The sequence below is a fragment of the Dendrobates tinctorius genome, unplaced genomic scaffold, assembly GCF_039654945.1.
Source record: "Dendrobates tinctorius isolate UK_male_01 unplaced genomic scaffold, ASM3965494v1 ptg000065l, whole genome shotgun sequence".
Classification (NCBI taxonomy): Eukaryota; Metazoa; Chordata; class Amphibia; order Anura; family Dendrobatidae; genus Dendrobates; species Dendrobates tinctorius.
Window position 1 is genome coordinate 5,093,206 of NW_027361733.1, and position 16,521 is coordinate 5,109,726.

Here is a 16,521-nt window from a genome sequence, read left to right on the forward strand (position 1 = left end):
TGTTGGCACCCTCAACTTAATATTTGGTTGCACACCCTTTGGAATAAATAACTGCAATCAATTGCTTCCTATAACCATCAGCAAGCTTCTTACAACTCTCAACTGGAATTTTAGACCACTCTTCTTTTGCAAACTGCTCCCGGTCTCTCTTATTTGAAGGGCGCCTTCTCCCAACAGCAATTGTAAGTTCTTTGCACAGATGTTCAATGACATTTACATCCGAACTCATTGCTGGCCATTTCAGAAGTTTCCAGAGCTTTGTTTCCATCCATTTCCAGGTGTTTCTTGAAGTATGTTTGGGGTCATTGTCCTGCTCGAAGACCCATGACCTAGGATGCAAACTAAGCTTTCTGACACTGGACACTACATTGCGACCCAAAATCCTTTGGTAATTTTAAGATTTCATAATGCCTTGCACACAGTCAAGGAACCCGGTGCCAGAGGCAGGAAAACAACCCCAAAATATCTTTGAACCTCCCCATATTTGACTGTAGGTACTATGTTCTTTTCTTTGTAGGTCTCATTTCATTTTCTGTAAAAAGTAGAATGATGTGCTTAACCAAAAAGCTCTATCTTGATCTAAACTGTCCACATGATGCTTTCCCAGACAGAAGGATTTTGGTTTACTCACGTACATATTGGCAAACTTCACTCTAGCTTTTTCATGTCTCTATCAGCATTGCTGTTCTCCTGTATCTCCTAGCATAGCATTTAATTTCATTCAATATCGATGGATAATTTGTGCTGACACTGATGTACTCTGAGCCTGCAGGACAGCTTGAATTTCTTTGGACCTTGATTGGGGCTGCTTATCCACCATCCGGATTATCCTGCATTGCAACTTTTCATCAATTTTTCTCTGCTGTCCGCGTCCAGGGAGATTAGCTACAGTGCCTTGGATTGTAAACTTCTTGATTATATTGCGCATCATGGACAAAGGAACATAAAGATCTGTGGAGATGGACTTGTAACCCTGAGATTGTTGATATTCTTCAACAATTTTGTTTCTCAAGTTCTCAGACAGTTCTCTTCTCTTTCTGTTCTCCATGCTTAGTGTGGCACACACAGATGCACAATGCAAAGAGAGTCATGTTCTCCCCTTTTTATTTGGTTTCAGGTGTGATTTTCATATTTCCCACACCTGTTACTTGCTGCCAGTGAGTTTGAAAGAGCATCACATGCTTGAAACAAAGTTGTTCACCCACAATTTTTAAAAGGTGTCAACAATTTTGTCCAGCCCATTTGTAGAGTTTTGCGTGAAATTATGTCCAATTTGCCTTTTTATATGTTTTTTGTGTTATTCCAATACACACAAAGGAAATAAACGTGCACACAACATATTTTTAAGACCCTTCAGGACACGCCTGCATTTTTTTTTTACATTTGACACAAACAATAGAAGACACCTGAAAAATGAGCAAGTCAGTTTTTTTAGCCGCTTCACGAAAGCCTCATTATGGACAGCAAATTGTTTTATCATTGCTGTGCATAATAATAATAATAATTTTTATTTCTATAGCGCCAACATATTCCGCAGCACTTTACATTTTGGCGAGGACTTGTACAGACAATAAAGACAATATAGAATTACACAACTGATGCCAAACTGAGTGAGGGCCCTGCTCGCATTCTTACAATCTATGATGCATATGTTCATAGCAATTTTTAAGCACTTTTTGAAGCGGATTCCCGCCAAAAAAGACGCTGTGTGCACAAACCCTAACGAGCGATGAATTAGGGTGCAGAGAAGGGAAAGGAGATTCTGAGGAGGCAACTCAACGACTTCTATTCATTCCTTAGTTCTTGCCCAGATTCAGCACTTGGCGATCCAGAGCCTGAGGTGCGGCACGATCATCCTCTAGCCCAGGGCAGGTTTTATTTGCGTTTCCGACACCTCTCGCACATTTAATGAAGTGTTAGTACATTGTGACTTCTCCTCAGCCTATAAATAGATCGGCGCGGCACTTACGAGCAGTGAAACGCCTCCATTAGTGTTTTAATTGATGGCTTGTGATGATGAGAGCAGACGTGCTCCCCTCCTACGGAGCCGCTTAGCGGGATTAATTGGAAGCTGTTAAAATAGGAAGTCGTCAGATTTTATGCACTCGACTTAAATGCGGCTGGCACAAAATGGCCAAACGTGCAAATATGGGTGTGTTGTGTGCACGTATCCACGTGGGCGCTCGTAGCAAAAATGTATGTTCGCTGGACTTGAGGGGGCCAAATGGAAAACTACATTTTACTTTCTACGGGAAGCATTTATGTATAAAATATATTTCACTGGACAGACAGCGACAGCTCGTGGAGCCATAATTATGGGGGGCTTCTTATATTTGGGGGATATAACTGAGAGCTGTGGAGAGGATACCAACCTGCATGCGACACACACACACACACACTCACAAAGACAGTCTTACCTTGCCATATCTGCTGGCAAAAGTTCCGGTGAGTAATGAATGGAAGATGATAATCGTCTCATCTAAATCCCACACGAAAACGCGCTGTGACAGGAAAGAGGAGAACATTTTAGTGCAGAGCAGAACATTTTCATCACATAAAGCCAATAATTCCCCAGATGAGGTCAAACGCCACCGATTCTGCATGGTCCATGACCTACATCAACGTCACCAGATCAAATAAATGTGGATTATATTATCCAATATCTGTATGCATTGATAGTCAGTGTCACAATGGGGGGTGCAGAGACAGCAGTGATACCCAAACCTTTAACCTTTGTGCTATTAGCATTGTGTGCTTGGTCAAGTAACGGACTCACTATTAATTTGCATCACTACGTAGTGAAGCCTGGAAAACTTGGGACCATAAATGATGATCCTACTTCAGTTTGGATGTCACCTCTGATTTCATGATGAAGCTACAAGCAGATAAGATTGATCCAGGAGAGCAAAGAACCACACAAGTTCCCACGATAAGCGGAGATTAGATGTATGTGCAGCACTGTATCACCTTCTGGATTATCCTGAAAGGGTGAAGATGACAGTATATTCCCGAATCCTGACCCCCTCCTGTATCTGCAGTCTGGCACAGGCCTCTGGTGTTGGCCAGCTCAGGAATCCGCATTACTATTATCTACAAGTCATATCAGGTACGTCCTTAAAGAACTAGAAGCAAATTGTCATGATCGGGGTTTCGCTTTGGCCCGTCCTGGTCAGACGGGGTTAATTGTTTCTGCTTCTCTCTGGCAGAGGGTGGCTATTTAATGCTCACTGGACCTAGGTCCGGTGTCAGTTATACTCCTGCCCTCGGCTGAGTTAGTTGACCTCTTGTGTACGTGTGCCTTGTGCCTGATAACTTGTTGCTTGTTTGGTTTTGATCCGGTTCTGTCCCTGTTATGAATTCTGCCTGTCCCTCTTGTACCGCACCGCCCTCTCGTGTATGACTCTCTGCTTGTGACTTGACTATTCTCTGCTCATCCCTTTTGTACTGCACCACCCTCTCGTGTATGACCTCTGCTTGTCTGACCTGCGTTTTCCTCTCCTCTACTACAGTATTCCTGCAGTAGGTACATTACATCATCTGCAGTAGTAGGACACTAAGCCCTGCCCCCTGCAGTCACATGATCGTAGGTCCTGTTACTCCTTACTATTTTCCGTGCCTCAGGTCCTGTCTGCTTAAACCTTCACTACCGTATTGGGCCCCGTGCTCTCCCGCAGTGTGGGTAAGTCACCCTGCTCAGCCGTGGCAGTTGCCGACGCTGACAGGATCCTGACATTATAACTGACCGTTACAATTTTTTTTCTCTCTGCTCCCCTTCTCCTGTGTGTGTGATAGATCCTATGCACGCTCTTTCTGAGCAGGTAAAGCACCTGACTCAGATGTCTCGGAGACTCCTGGGGGAACAACTAGCCCTGGCTCAGTCTCAGCAGCTGATCGCTGTCACCGTGCAGGGGGTTTTATCATCAGGGGCTCGGGAGGTTACAGTAATTTCCCCTGAATCTCCGGTTAAGTTACCGGATACTTTTTCTGGAGATAGAAGGGAATTCAAAGTGTTCAAGGAGGGCTGTAAGCTTTTTTTTCATTGAGACCACACTCTTCGGGGGATGAAAGTCAGAGAGTAGGGGTCATTATGTCTATGTTAAGGGGAGCTCCCCAGGCTTGGGCTTTCTCCCTTCCTACCACTGCCCCTGAGCGTATGACTGTGGATGCATTTTTTGAGGCCTTGGGGCATATTTATGATGAGCCTGATCAGATGCGTATGACAGGGTGATGAGTGTGTGTCAGGGGAAGCACTCAGCCGAGTGGTTCTGCTCAGAGTTCAGACACTGGGCTGCTGAGGTCTGCTGGAATGATGCCGTCCTCCAGGGTTTGTTCCGTAGAGGCCTGTCTGAACATCTAAAAGATGCCTTGGCTCTCCACCCTTCGCCTGATTCCCTGGAGGAAGCTATGACACAAGCCGTCCGAATGGATCGCAGGCTACGGGCCTGGGGAGTGATGCAGGTTGAAACCCCATTATTTTCTCAAGGAAGGGGAGCCAATCTTACATTGGAAACCATGGAGATGGGAACCATCGACTTCAAGGAGAAAGGAAAGAGACAATGACGCTTGGGAAAGTGCAGTTTTTTCTGTGGGGATTCCGGACTTTGGAAAAAGGATTGCCCTTCTTGTCCACCAACCTGCAAGCGACTGAACCCAGGTGACTGTCGTAGAGGTCACCCAGGCTCTCAGGTACCCTTTTCTCCATTTTCTAAAATGTTGTTACAAGTGGAACTTTGTTGTGGGAGTGTCTCCACAACCACTTCTGCTTTCGTGGATTGTGGATCGTCATTGAACTTTATTGACTCTGACTTGGTGTTCAGGTATAAGTTAGGGACAGTTAGGTTGGAGACTCCTATTCACGTTGTTGCCATTGACAGAACACCACTGGCTAAGAATGATGTCATATTTCCTACAGAAGAGTTTCTCCTTAAAGTGAGTTCCTTGCACCAGGAACATATTTCATGTTTTGTTATGGACAACCTGCCTGCGGGACTGGTTTTGTTGTTTCCCTGGTTACAATTACATAATCCTGTGATTAATTGGGAATATCGGGACATTGTTAAATGGGGTCCCTATTGTTCTGAAAAATGTCTTGTTACTGTGTCTGTGTCGTCCGTGGGTCTGGAAGGTATTCCGGAGTACCTAAAAGACTATACGGACGTTTTCTCCGAAAAAGAGGCTGAGGTTTTACCACCACACCGCCCATTTGATTGTGCCATTGACCTGGTTCCAGGTGCTAAATTGCCAAAGGCCCGCTTGTATAACCTTTCAGGTCCAGAACGGGCTGCGATGAAGGAATACATTTCCAAGAGTCTCCATAAGGGACACATTCGTCCTGTTTCTTCCATGGCGGCGGAGTTTTTTTTCCGTAAAGAAAAAAGACGGTGGTTTACGCCCATGCCTCGATTTTCATGAGTTAAATAAGATAACTGTGAGAAATACGTATCCCCTCCCACTTATTCCTGATTTATACAACCAGTTGTCCGGAGCTAAGTGGTTTTCGAAATTAGATCTACGGGGAGGGTATAACCTTATCCGAGTCCGGGAAGGAGATGAGTGGAAAACTGCTTTTCTCACTACTGAAGGGTCGTTTGAAAATTTGGTCATGCCTTTCGGTCTGACCAATGCTCCAGCGGTCTTCCAAAATTTCATACATCACGTGTTCTCTGATTTTATTGGACGTTTTATGGTGGTGTATTTGGATGACATATTGATCTACTCTCCTGATAAACAGGCTCACATTGGTCATATTCGGGCAGTTCTCCAAAGGCTTCGGAAGAACTGTCTCTTTGCTAAACTAGAGAAATGTTTATTTTTTGTTCAGGAACTGTCTTTTCTGGGGTTCATTGTGTCTGCTGAAGGGTATCGCATGGATCCTAATAAGGTGCAGGCCATTGTCGAGTGGGTTCAGCCTTGTGATTTGAAGGCTCTGCAGCGTTTCCTAGGATTCGCCAATTATTATCGTAAATTTATAAGGGGGTTCTCACAGGTGGTTAAACCCCTCACAGACATGACTCAAAAGGGGGCCGATATCAAGAATTGGTCAGCCGCAGCGATAGCGGCGTTTCAGTTTTTAAAAAAATGTTTCATGTCTGCTCCGGTTCTTATTCAACCGGACCCATCTGAACCATTTATTGTTGAGGTGGACGCCTCAGAGGTGGGGGTGGGGGCGGTATTGTCTCAGGGACCCGCCACTTTGACCAATTTGAGACCTTGCGCCTTTTTATTGAAGAAATTATCCCCTGCGGTGAGAAACTATGATGTTGGGAATCGAGAACTTCTGGCCGTAAAGTTGGCCTTTGAAGAATGGAGGCATTTTTTGGAGGGGGCTGTTCATCCTATAACCGTAATTACGGACCACAAAAACCTAGCTTACATTGAGTCAGCTAAAAGGTTGACTCCCAGACAGGCTAGATGGTCACTTTTTCTTTCCAGATTCAACTTCTCGATCACTTTTCGGCCAGGATCCAAAAATGTCAGAGCTGATGCCTTGTCACGCAGTCTAGATCCGGTGTCCCCCCCGAACCTCCATCCTCCATTATTCAGCCTGGGGTGGTGGTGGCAGGTGTTTCTAATATGTTGCAACGGGAGATTCGGGAAGCCCAGTCTCTTGCACCTCCGGCTAAGCCGGTGGATAAACTTTTTGTGCCAGCTCAGTTTCGTCTCAAGGTCCTCCAGGAGTTCCATGACTCAGTTCTGGGTGGACATCCAGGGATCTCGGCTACCCGGAAGGCCATTGCTAGAGTATTCTGGTGGTCTTCTTTAGCCTCTGATGTTGGGGAATATGTGTCTGCATGCGATGTTTGTGCCCGTGCGAAAACCCCCCATAATCGGCCGGCCGGGGAATTGGTACCACTGCCAATTCCTGAGAGATCATGGACTCATTTGTCCATGGATTTCATCACCAACCTTCCCCCCTCCAAGGGTAATACCGTTGTTTGGGTTGTGGTGGACAGGTTTAGTAAGCAGGCACATTTTGTACCTTTTGGCAGCTCTACCTAATGCGGAAACATTGTCCAGATTGTTTGTTGAGCATGTGGTGCGGTTGCATGGGGTACCCTTGAATGTGGTGTCTGATAGAGGAGTGCAATTTGTTTCCAAATTTTGGAGGACTTTTTGTAAGAGGTTGGGTATTGGTCTGTCCTTTTCATCCGCTTATCATCCAGAGACTAATGGGCAGACTGAGCGGACCAATCAGTCTCTGGAGCAAATTCTGCGTTGCTTGACCTCAGCCCGACAGGATGATTGGTGTTCTGTGTTACCGTTGGCCGAGTTTGCGTTTAACAACCGCATTAACCAGTCTACGGGTACATCTCCCTTTTTCTGCAACTATGGGTTTCATCCTCATTTTGGAGAATTTTCCCGTTTGAACTCTGGGTGTCCTGGGGCGGATGAGACTATCCAGCGGTTGGGGGAGGTATGGCGGGAGGTACATTACGAAGGCCCAGGATAAATTTAAATTTTTTGCAGACAAAAAACGATCTGCGGGACCGGTGTTTCAGATTGGGGATAAGGTATGGTTATCTACCAAGAATATAAGGCTCAAGGTCCCCTCTGCGAAGCTTGGACCTAAGTTTATAGGTCCCTATGAAATTACCGAAGCGGTTAACCCGGTGGCTTTTCGGTTGCATCTCCCGCCATCTCTACGGATCCCCAATGTTTTCCATAGGGCCCTTTTGAAACCTGTGATGTCCGGTGGGGAGGGATCATCAGCTTCCCCGCCACCGGTTTTGGTAGACGGGCAGTCTGAGTACGAGGTGGAACGAATTGTCGACTCTAGGTTGGTCTCGTGCCCTTCAATATCTGGTACATTGGAAAGGCTACTGTCCTGAAGACCGGTCGTGGGTTCCTGCTCGATCAGTTCATGCGGATCAGTTGGTCCGGGCCTTTCACGCCAAGTATCCTGAGAGACCTGGGGGTCCAGTGGCCCCCCATTGAGAGGAGGGTACTGTCATGATCCAGGACGGGGTTTCGCTTTGGCCCGTCCTGGTCAGACAAGGGGTTAATTGTTTCTGCCTCTCTCTGGCAGAGGGTGGCTATTTAATGCTCACTGGACCTAGGTCCGGTGTCAGTTATACTCCTGGCCTCGGCTGAGTTAGATGACCTCTTGTGTACGTGTGCCTTGTGCCTGATAACTTGTTGCTTGTTTGGTTTTGATCCGGTTCTGTCCCTGTTACGAGTTTTGCCTGTCCTTCTTGTACCGCACCGCCCTCTCGTGTATGACTCTCTGCTTGTGACTTGACTATTCTCTGCTCATCCCTTTTGTACCACACCACCCTCTCGTGTATGACCTCTGCTTGTCTGACCTGCGTTTTCCTCTCCTCTACTACAGTATTCCTGCAGTAGGTACATTACATCATCTGCAGTAGTAGGACGCTAGGCCCTGCCCCCTGCAGTCACATGATCGTAGGTCCTGGTACTCCTTACTATTTTCCATGCCTCAGGTCCTGTCTGCTTAAACCTTGACTACCGTATTGGGCCCCGTGCTCTCCCGCAGTGTGGGTAAGTCACCCTGCTCAGCCGTGGCAGTTGCCGACGCTGACAGGATCCTGACACAAATGATAGAAAACCACAGTGATCTGTTCTATTTATCAGGCTACATTCACATAACCGTATTTTTGGGCTGTCTGAAGAAAAGTCTGACAGCACTCGGATCTTTGTTATTCACTGAGATGGACCGAATGTCCATGGGAAACCAAATCGCGACACGCACTATTCTCTTTTTTATTTTGGATGAGACTCGCACATTCAAGTCTAAAAAAAATACAATCCCATTAGGATTATCCATATTGCATCTGATTTTTAAGGATACATTGCAGGAAAATGTATTTAATCTTATAAATTTTATTAACTGCAGATATAAAAACGGATGCTATACGGATGTAAAAGTTGGAAATACGGATGACAATATATATGAGAAATCATGTTTTTTTCTAGATACATTTTTTTTATACCTACAGGCCTGTTTCACAAATCCGTTTGTCACCATCAGTCAAAATCCGCCATGTTGGAAAAAAACCGGATCCGCCATTTTTCTTGGCGGATCCGTTTTTTTCCCCATTGACTTGCATTATTGGCGGATTTTGACTGATGGTGATCCGTTGCATCCGTTTGTCAGCGGATCCGCCAAGATTTTGGCGTCTACTGACATGTCCGGACGAACACTGCAACGTTTTTTCGCTGCCCGGATCCGCCATTTGATATTTGTAAACATATTTAACCCCTAATTCTGTCTGGCTGCTGGATCTCTCTCTCCGTCCCACTGTCCCCGACCTTTCAGCGACATCAGCGGTTCTCCCGCGAAATCCCGCCGTGCCTGCGACTTCACCGGTGCTCCCGCGAGATCCTGCCGTGCCCGCGACATCAGCGGTGCTCCCGCGAGATCCCGCCGTGCCCGCGACATCAGCGGTGCTCCCGCGAGAACCCGCCGTGCCCGCGACATCAGCGGTGCTCCCGCGAGATCCCGCCGTGCCCGCGACATCAGCGATTCTCCCGCGACATCCGCATGACAGCTCCCACATAATCAGCATGCCCGCTCCCGCTACATGCAGATGCCCTCTCCTGGAGCACGCTACGGTATGCTTTTTTTTTTTTTCCCAGGCGCGGTTCCTTTAAGTTTTAACCATCGGTGGATCCGTACATCCGCCGATCCGGTGGCACCCGTTCCTGTCAGTCTGCCTGCGGATCCGTTTTCCGCTATTTTGGCGGATTTTGACTGACAAGAAAAACTGAAGTGTGAAACAGGCCTAAATGTCGAGCGTCACATGTGGACTTAGTTATGTCTGATCAGGAGACATGCAAGGGGAGCAGTGCTTTAATGCAGCAAATTCTGGCACATATATGGTTAAATTGCATATGGTCGTATTTTTTCTGTGCACAGGTAAAAAAAAATATATATATATATATTTTTTTCTTGCCGTCTTCACATTTGCTGCCAAACTCACTACAGGACATTTATTCAAATGCATTCACGGCTTTTCAAGACATAATGTATTTAGATATAAGAATCCTTTGTGAGACGGCCAATTTTCGGTAAGCTAGTTTGCAAAGTCTTGTTTAAAAAAAAAAAGAAGCTAAATAACCATGTGGAAAAAGCATTAAAGGAAATGGGATTAGTCTGATGCAATGACAAACTATCTCGCTCCACTCACTATTGTCTCTGAAGCTGATAGATCGCGCCACGTCTCGCAGATTTGGGGAAGAGCAAAATCTTGTAATAGTGGAGGATTCACGGGTACAACAAGCTGAGACAAATAAGGGGAGGCTTCCATGGTGGAGTCCAAGATGAAGGATACTTTCATATTTCCCGTGTTTGATCACTGATGTGAATGTGTTTGAGTAAAGGTATGGAGGCTGAACAAACGGTAGTTCCTAATCCATCGGACATTGCTCTACGTCTGTAGTAAAGGGCTTGTCCACTTTGTGTGACCCAATTACATAGTTTATTATCACAGAGGGAAATGGACGACTATCTTTTGTGTAAAGGGCCTGTCACACTAAGCGATATCGCTAGCAATATTGCTTTAACGTCACTGGTTTTTATGACGTAGCAGTGATATTGCTAGCGATATCGCTATGTCCGATACTTACCTCCGACCGCTCCCCTGCTGGTTATCGCTGATCGCGCGAGAACGTCCTGGGCCGTTTCTCGTCGTCAGCTTCCTGCTGGGCTTCCTGCTGTGACTACGAGTGACGCGTGGACGCGGGCGGGAGGACGTCAGGATCGCCTCGTCTGACAGGTAAGTAGCGACCCCCGACCGCTGCGATGTCGCTGGTGAGATCTGCCTGTGTGGCAGCTCACTAGCGACCACTTAGCGATGTACCAGCGATCCTGACCTCCAGTCACTAGGCATTAAGGACACTGCACTCTCCTGGTTCTCTTCCTATCTCTCTGACCGCTCCTTCAGTGTTTTGTTCTCTGGCTCCACGTCATCTCCTCTTCCTCTTGCTGTCGGGGTACCTCAGGGCTCAGTCCTTGGCCCCCTTCTTTTCTCTCTCTACACGGCCCCAATTGGACAGACCATCAGCAGATTTGGCTTTCAGTACCATCTTTATGCTGATGACACACAACTATACACGTCTTCCCCCGACCTTACCCCCGCTGTACTACAGAACGCCAGTGACTGTCTGTCCGCAGTCTCCAATATCATGTCCGCTCTCTATCTGAAACTCAACCTCTCCAAAACTGAACTTCTTCTGCTCCCGCCGTCTACTAACCTCCCTAAATCTGACATTTCCTTCTCCGTGGGTGGTACCACAATAACACCCCGGCAGCAGGTGCGCTGTCTGGGTGTTATGTTTGACACCAATCTCTCCTTTACATCCCATATACAATCCCTTGCCCGCTCTTGCCGCTTACACCTAAAGAACATCTCTAGAATCCGCCCTTTTCTCACTATGGAAACAACAAAAACCCTCACTGTTGCATTGATCCACTCTCGCCTGGATTACTGCAACGCTCTATTAATTGGCCTCCCCGTCACTCGACTATCCCCTCTCCAGTCCATACTCAATGCAGCAGCCAGGATCGTCCATCTGGGTAATCAGTACTCGGACGCGTCCGCTCTTCGCCAGTCCTTACATTGGCTGCCCATTCATTATAGGATCCAATTCAAAGTACTTGTTCTCACCCACAAAGCTCTCCACAGTGCGGCACCCCCTTACATCTCTTCTCTCATTTCTGTCTATCGGCCTAGCCGATCGCTGCGCTCTGCAAACGACTTTCGACTAACCTCTGCACTAATCCGTACCTCCCACTCCCGACTCCAAGACTTCTCCCGTGCTGCTCCTATCCTCTGGAATGCTCTACCCCAAGAAATCAGGACTATCCACAATTTGCATAGTTTTAGGCGCTCCCTCAAAACACACCTGTTCAGAGCGGCCTATCACATTCACTAATCAAAGTCATTCTCTGTGTAAGTGTGCGTGCGTAGCCCATTCACTATCTCCATCCTTCCTTCACTCCTGCAAGATGGCTGGACCTTCATTGTAAATACACCATTGTATATACACCCCTGTACTCTGTACTCTGTATCTCCCTCACCTCATTGTAGATTGTAAGCTCTCACGAGCAGGGTCGTCTTATTTCGTCTTATTTTGCTTTAATTATTGTATTGTTAGCGTTGTTACTTATGACTTGTGTTTTGAAACTGTTAAACTGTAAAGCGCTGCGGAATATGTTGGCGCTATATAAATAAAGATTATTATTATTATTATTATTACATCGCTAAGTGTGACAGCACCTTAAAGCCGCCTATACACTTTAGGGGTTGTGCAGACGTCCATGCAAATCAGTGCGAGCACGAACCACTATAATGTACAAAATGGCCACAGGCCTCCTAACCAGAGCATGACAGCTTCATGGATTGCTATGAGGCTGTGATGCTCGGATCATGCTCTGTAATCTTGGAACGATTTGATTGAGCCCTTAGATAGCATTCACTCTGCCGAACGCACCTGTGTTCTCTATGAGAGAGACGCTGCCAGAAAAACAAAAGGAAAATCGAACATGCCGGATCCTTATCTTCCCTGACAACATGTGGTGGTGGAGAATCGGGGGCCCTCAAACAAGTTAGACTACCTAATGTTAGGCTAGTTAATGTAAAGGGTATGGAAGGCTAAAGTGGCCGTCTCAACATCTCTCTAAGGGCTCGCTCTCACTTGCGATTAAATCAGACGAATACATTCTGATTAAAAATCAGATTGCATTCGTACCAATTTAATCCTATGCTTCTGTTCTCAATGTTTTCCTGCTCCAATTGGATCGCGATTTGACAGGAAAAAAAATGCAGCGTGCTGCGATTGCATGCCAAATATAAGTCTATGGGTGCGTGTGAAACTTTGCACTGCACTCGGATATTCCCACCGATGGTGGCAGCAGAGGAGATGAAGAAATTACTTTCTCAATCTCCTACACAGCTGTACTGCCATCCTCTAATGCGAGAGGATCGGAGCACAGAGCACTGACACTCGGCTCCCGCTCTCACATCGGATGTGATGCGCTAATGTGACTTCGGCCTTCACACTGAAAGATAACCAGGAACGAGTGTCATTACAACCGCTCATTTCATGATAACCTTGCAGTGTAAACAGACTGTCGATCACCCGATAAGTGACTGGAAATCAGTAAAGGTTTACCGATCGGTGGTCACATTGTGCCGCCAGTTGTTCTGTATAAACATACCCTAACAGATCTCAAACTAAATGATATGCAGAATGCCAACATGAGATACTTTTGTTCTCGGGGGAGATAAGCTGCCATCAGAAGTGCCTGATTAAATAACACATGCACACTCTGCCTTAATGAACGTACATGTGTATGGAGGGGTCGAGAGAGAAAGCTGTTGGCCGTAAAAACTGTTGTATTAATAATGAGAATATTATAAGGATATCAATGCGAAATCTAATCACTGTGGTCCAAATCTTTGGTGGATAAGAGGAGGCGTCCCGAAGGAAATGGAGCCCCTATCTTCCTTTGCTGAACTTGCCAGACAAGGTCAGTAAATCACAGCTCATTAATTGGTATTGTACATTTCTGACATTGCTTTGCATCCCTTCTAATCCGGAACATCTGGCAGGCTTTGGCACCAGTGTCTATTACAGGCTTACATTTGTTTTCGCTGGCAGAAAAATGCCCATCTAGAAATTGCTCCTTGAAAGACTAGAGACCTGTATGTAGAATCATCCTGTACCTGCAGGATTGGAGCCTCATAGGTAACTAGGACCAGAAGACCTGACACTTTGACACCAGACAAGCCTGTGGGACATAATGAGAACTCAGTATACATTTCATTAATCTGAGCAGAATCTAGGATGATGGTCAGGGAAGAGAAAAACATGTTTTTTGCAGTTGCCACAGAAAATACAGCAAGAACAGGTCATGGTAAGGGATTGTAAACTTCTGAGATATATATAACTTATTTAATCATTTTTCTTTTTAATTCAGGCATTCTCGACTTGTCTGGATATCAGGAAAGCAAAAAAATAAAAAAAGTGCAGCTTTCTGATGTGCTTTGTTCTTCAGTGTATATCCATTTTTGAGACCTTACGGTCAACAACAAAGGTGCATGTTACATTCTGGCACACTGTAGACCTACATTCACTCAACTATATTTTCAGCCCATGAAACAGACTGACTGCACTCAGATGAATTTTATTCAATAGGGCTGGTCAGATGTCCATTTTTTTTTCATGGACTGAATGTCCATGTGAAAAAAATGACATCATGCAATAGTCTCTGTTTTTCGGATGAGACTCCTCAATACAAGTCTATGGTGCCCCCCCAAAATTGGATTCTATATGGATCATCGTTACAGGATCTGATTTTTTCCATTCTTTAATATAGGTAGCTACATATGGTCTTGAAAATTTTTACAACTGCTGATGTAAAATATGGACATGCTGATGACAATATGGTTGAAAGACAGTCAAGTTTTGTGGAAAAAATTGGATAATTTTTCATACGATTGTATTACACCGGCCTCAAATGAATAGCATCATCTAGAAATTCATGTCTATTTTTACATATTTGGATCTTTAGCCAAAAGTCTGAGCAAAACCCTAAAACTTCATGTTATATTTGTTATCTGCTTCATTGTTTAGCCACTGAAATGTTGGTCAACTTTGAGCAAATAAAGAACCAGAAGGGTGAATATCCAACCAGTGAGATCCTTGCTTTCCTTCATGTTCATGGTATTAGATTGATGTAGAAGATGCTGATTTATGTACCTCAATCTCATTGTCCACGGTAGGGGAAGGGTCGTTGTTTCGTTTAGACCTTCCTCGTAACTTCACGTCAGAACCTCTGTGTTGCCTGTCGGTTTCAGAATCTTTCACTGGCGTGGAGGGACCATTGTGAGTGTTATAATCTCCTGCGGAAAAGTAAACAAAATCAGCTAATGGGGTATATAAAGGAAAGCAGAATGACTGATAGTCATTTGATCCCTCATATTGGTGTATACTCCTGGGTATACTGATGATCCGGTGTAGAACATCTCACACTCATGTCATACACCACACACATATCTACATTCGGTCCGGCCAGTTCTTTGCCGTGTAAAGCTCACCTGACAGCGATTCTGAGCTCTGGTTGGAGATGTGGTGAGATGATTCCTGCAGGGAGTAGGTGGTGGTGGGGATGGCGCTTGGGCTGATGTTATTACTGGGGACATATGGAGAGTTGTAGGATGTGCTGTAGTATTGTGCATATTGTCCTTGGCTGAAGCCAGGATACGATGAATATTCCTTGAATTACATTGAAGAAAACATGAGTCTCACATGATAAAGCATGGGCACAGGTAGCCAATATTATTATTACTAAATACAAAAAACAAGGCTATAAATTATCATTACAGAATTACAGCCAATGGATTGTTTTGCCTTGTCAACTTCTTCCTTGCCAGTATCTGACTATTGCCAATTTTTTTGCATTTTCTTTTTTCCAAACTTAAAATTAGTTTTCTAATATTCATTACATAATTACTATTATTATTATTTATTTATATAGCACCATTGATTCCATGGTGCTGTACATGAGAAGAGGTTACATACAAATTACAGATATCACTTACAGTAAACAAACTAACAATGACAGACTGATACAGAGGGGAGAGGACCCTGCCCATTTGGGCTTACATTCTACAGGATGGTGGGGAAGGAGACAGCAGGTTGGGGGTTGCAGCACTTCTGGTGTTGGTTGAGGCGGTAGCTCAGGTAGTGCTGAGGGGGGCAGCAGTTCTGGTGTTGGTTGAGGTGGTAGCTCAGGTAGTGCTGAGGGGGTAGCGGAGTCATTGCAGGCTGTAAGCTTCCCTGAAGAGATGGGTTTTTAGGTTCCGTCTGAAGGATCCGAATGTGGTTGATAGTCGGACGTGTTGGGGTAAAGAATTCCAGAGGATGGGGAATATTCGGGAGAAGTCTTGGAGGCGGTTGGGTGAGGAGCGAATATGTGTGGAGGAGAGAAGGAGGTCTTGGGAGGACCGGAGATTACGTGAGGGAAGGTATCGGGAGATTAGTTCAGAGACATATGGAGGATACAGGTTATAGATGGCCTTGTAGGTCAGTATTAGTAATTTGAACTGGATACGCTGAGGGAATGGGAGCCAGTGAAGAGATTTGCAGAGGGGAGAAGCGGAGGAGTAGTGAGAAGAGAGATTAATTAGTTGGGCAGCAAAGTTAAGGATGGATTGGAGGAGAGGTGGGAGGGTGTTAGCAGGGAGGCCACTGAAAAGGATGTTGCAGTAGTCGAGGTGGGAGATGATGAGGGCATGCACAAGCATTTTAGTAAATTGAGGGTTGAGGAAAGGACGAATTCTGGAAATATTTTTGAGCTGGAGGCGACAGGAGGTAGAAAGAGCTGCTTGGATGTGCGGTTTGAAGGACAGGGCAGAGTCAAGGGTTACTCCGAGGCAGCAGACTTCTGGTACAGGGGTAAGCAAGATTTCATTAATTGTGATAGATAGGTCAGGTAAGGAAGATCTGTGAGATGGGGAAAAGATGATGAGTTCAGATTTGTCCACATTGAGTTTG

The 16,521-nt window shown here is 45.6% G+C and overlaps 1 protein-coding gene across 6 annotated transcripts in view; it reads right to left on the reverse strand.

The window, feature by feature from the left end:
• EYA2 (EYA transcriptional coactivator and phosphatase 2) overlaps positions 1 to 16,521 on the reverse strand; it is a 340,732-nt gene that overhangs the window by 44,707 nt on the left and 279,504 nt on the right. For all 6 annotated transcript variants that reach the window (XM_073580561.1, XM_073580563.1, XM_073580558.1 and 3 more), the window contains 3 exons: positions 15,063 to 15,240; positions 14,725 to 14,867; positions 2,418 to 2,501 (listed from right to left, as the gene is read on the reverse strand). In XM_073580561.1, the coding sequence (XP_073436662.1) occupies positions 2,418 to 2,501; positions 14,725 to 14,867; positions 15,063 to 15,240 (405 nt within the window). The remainder of the gene's footprint in view (positions 1 to 2,417; positions 2,502 to 14,724; positions 14,868 to 15,062; positions 15,241 to 16,521) is intronic.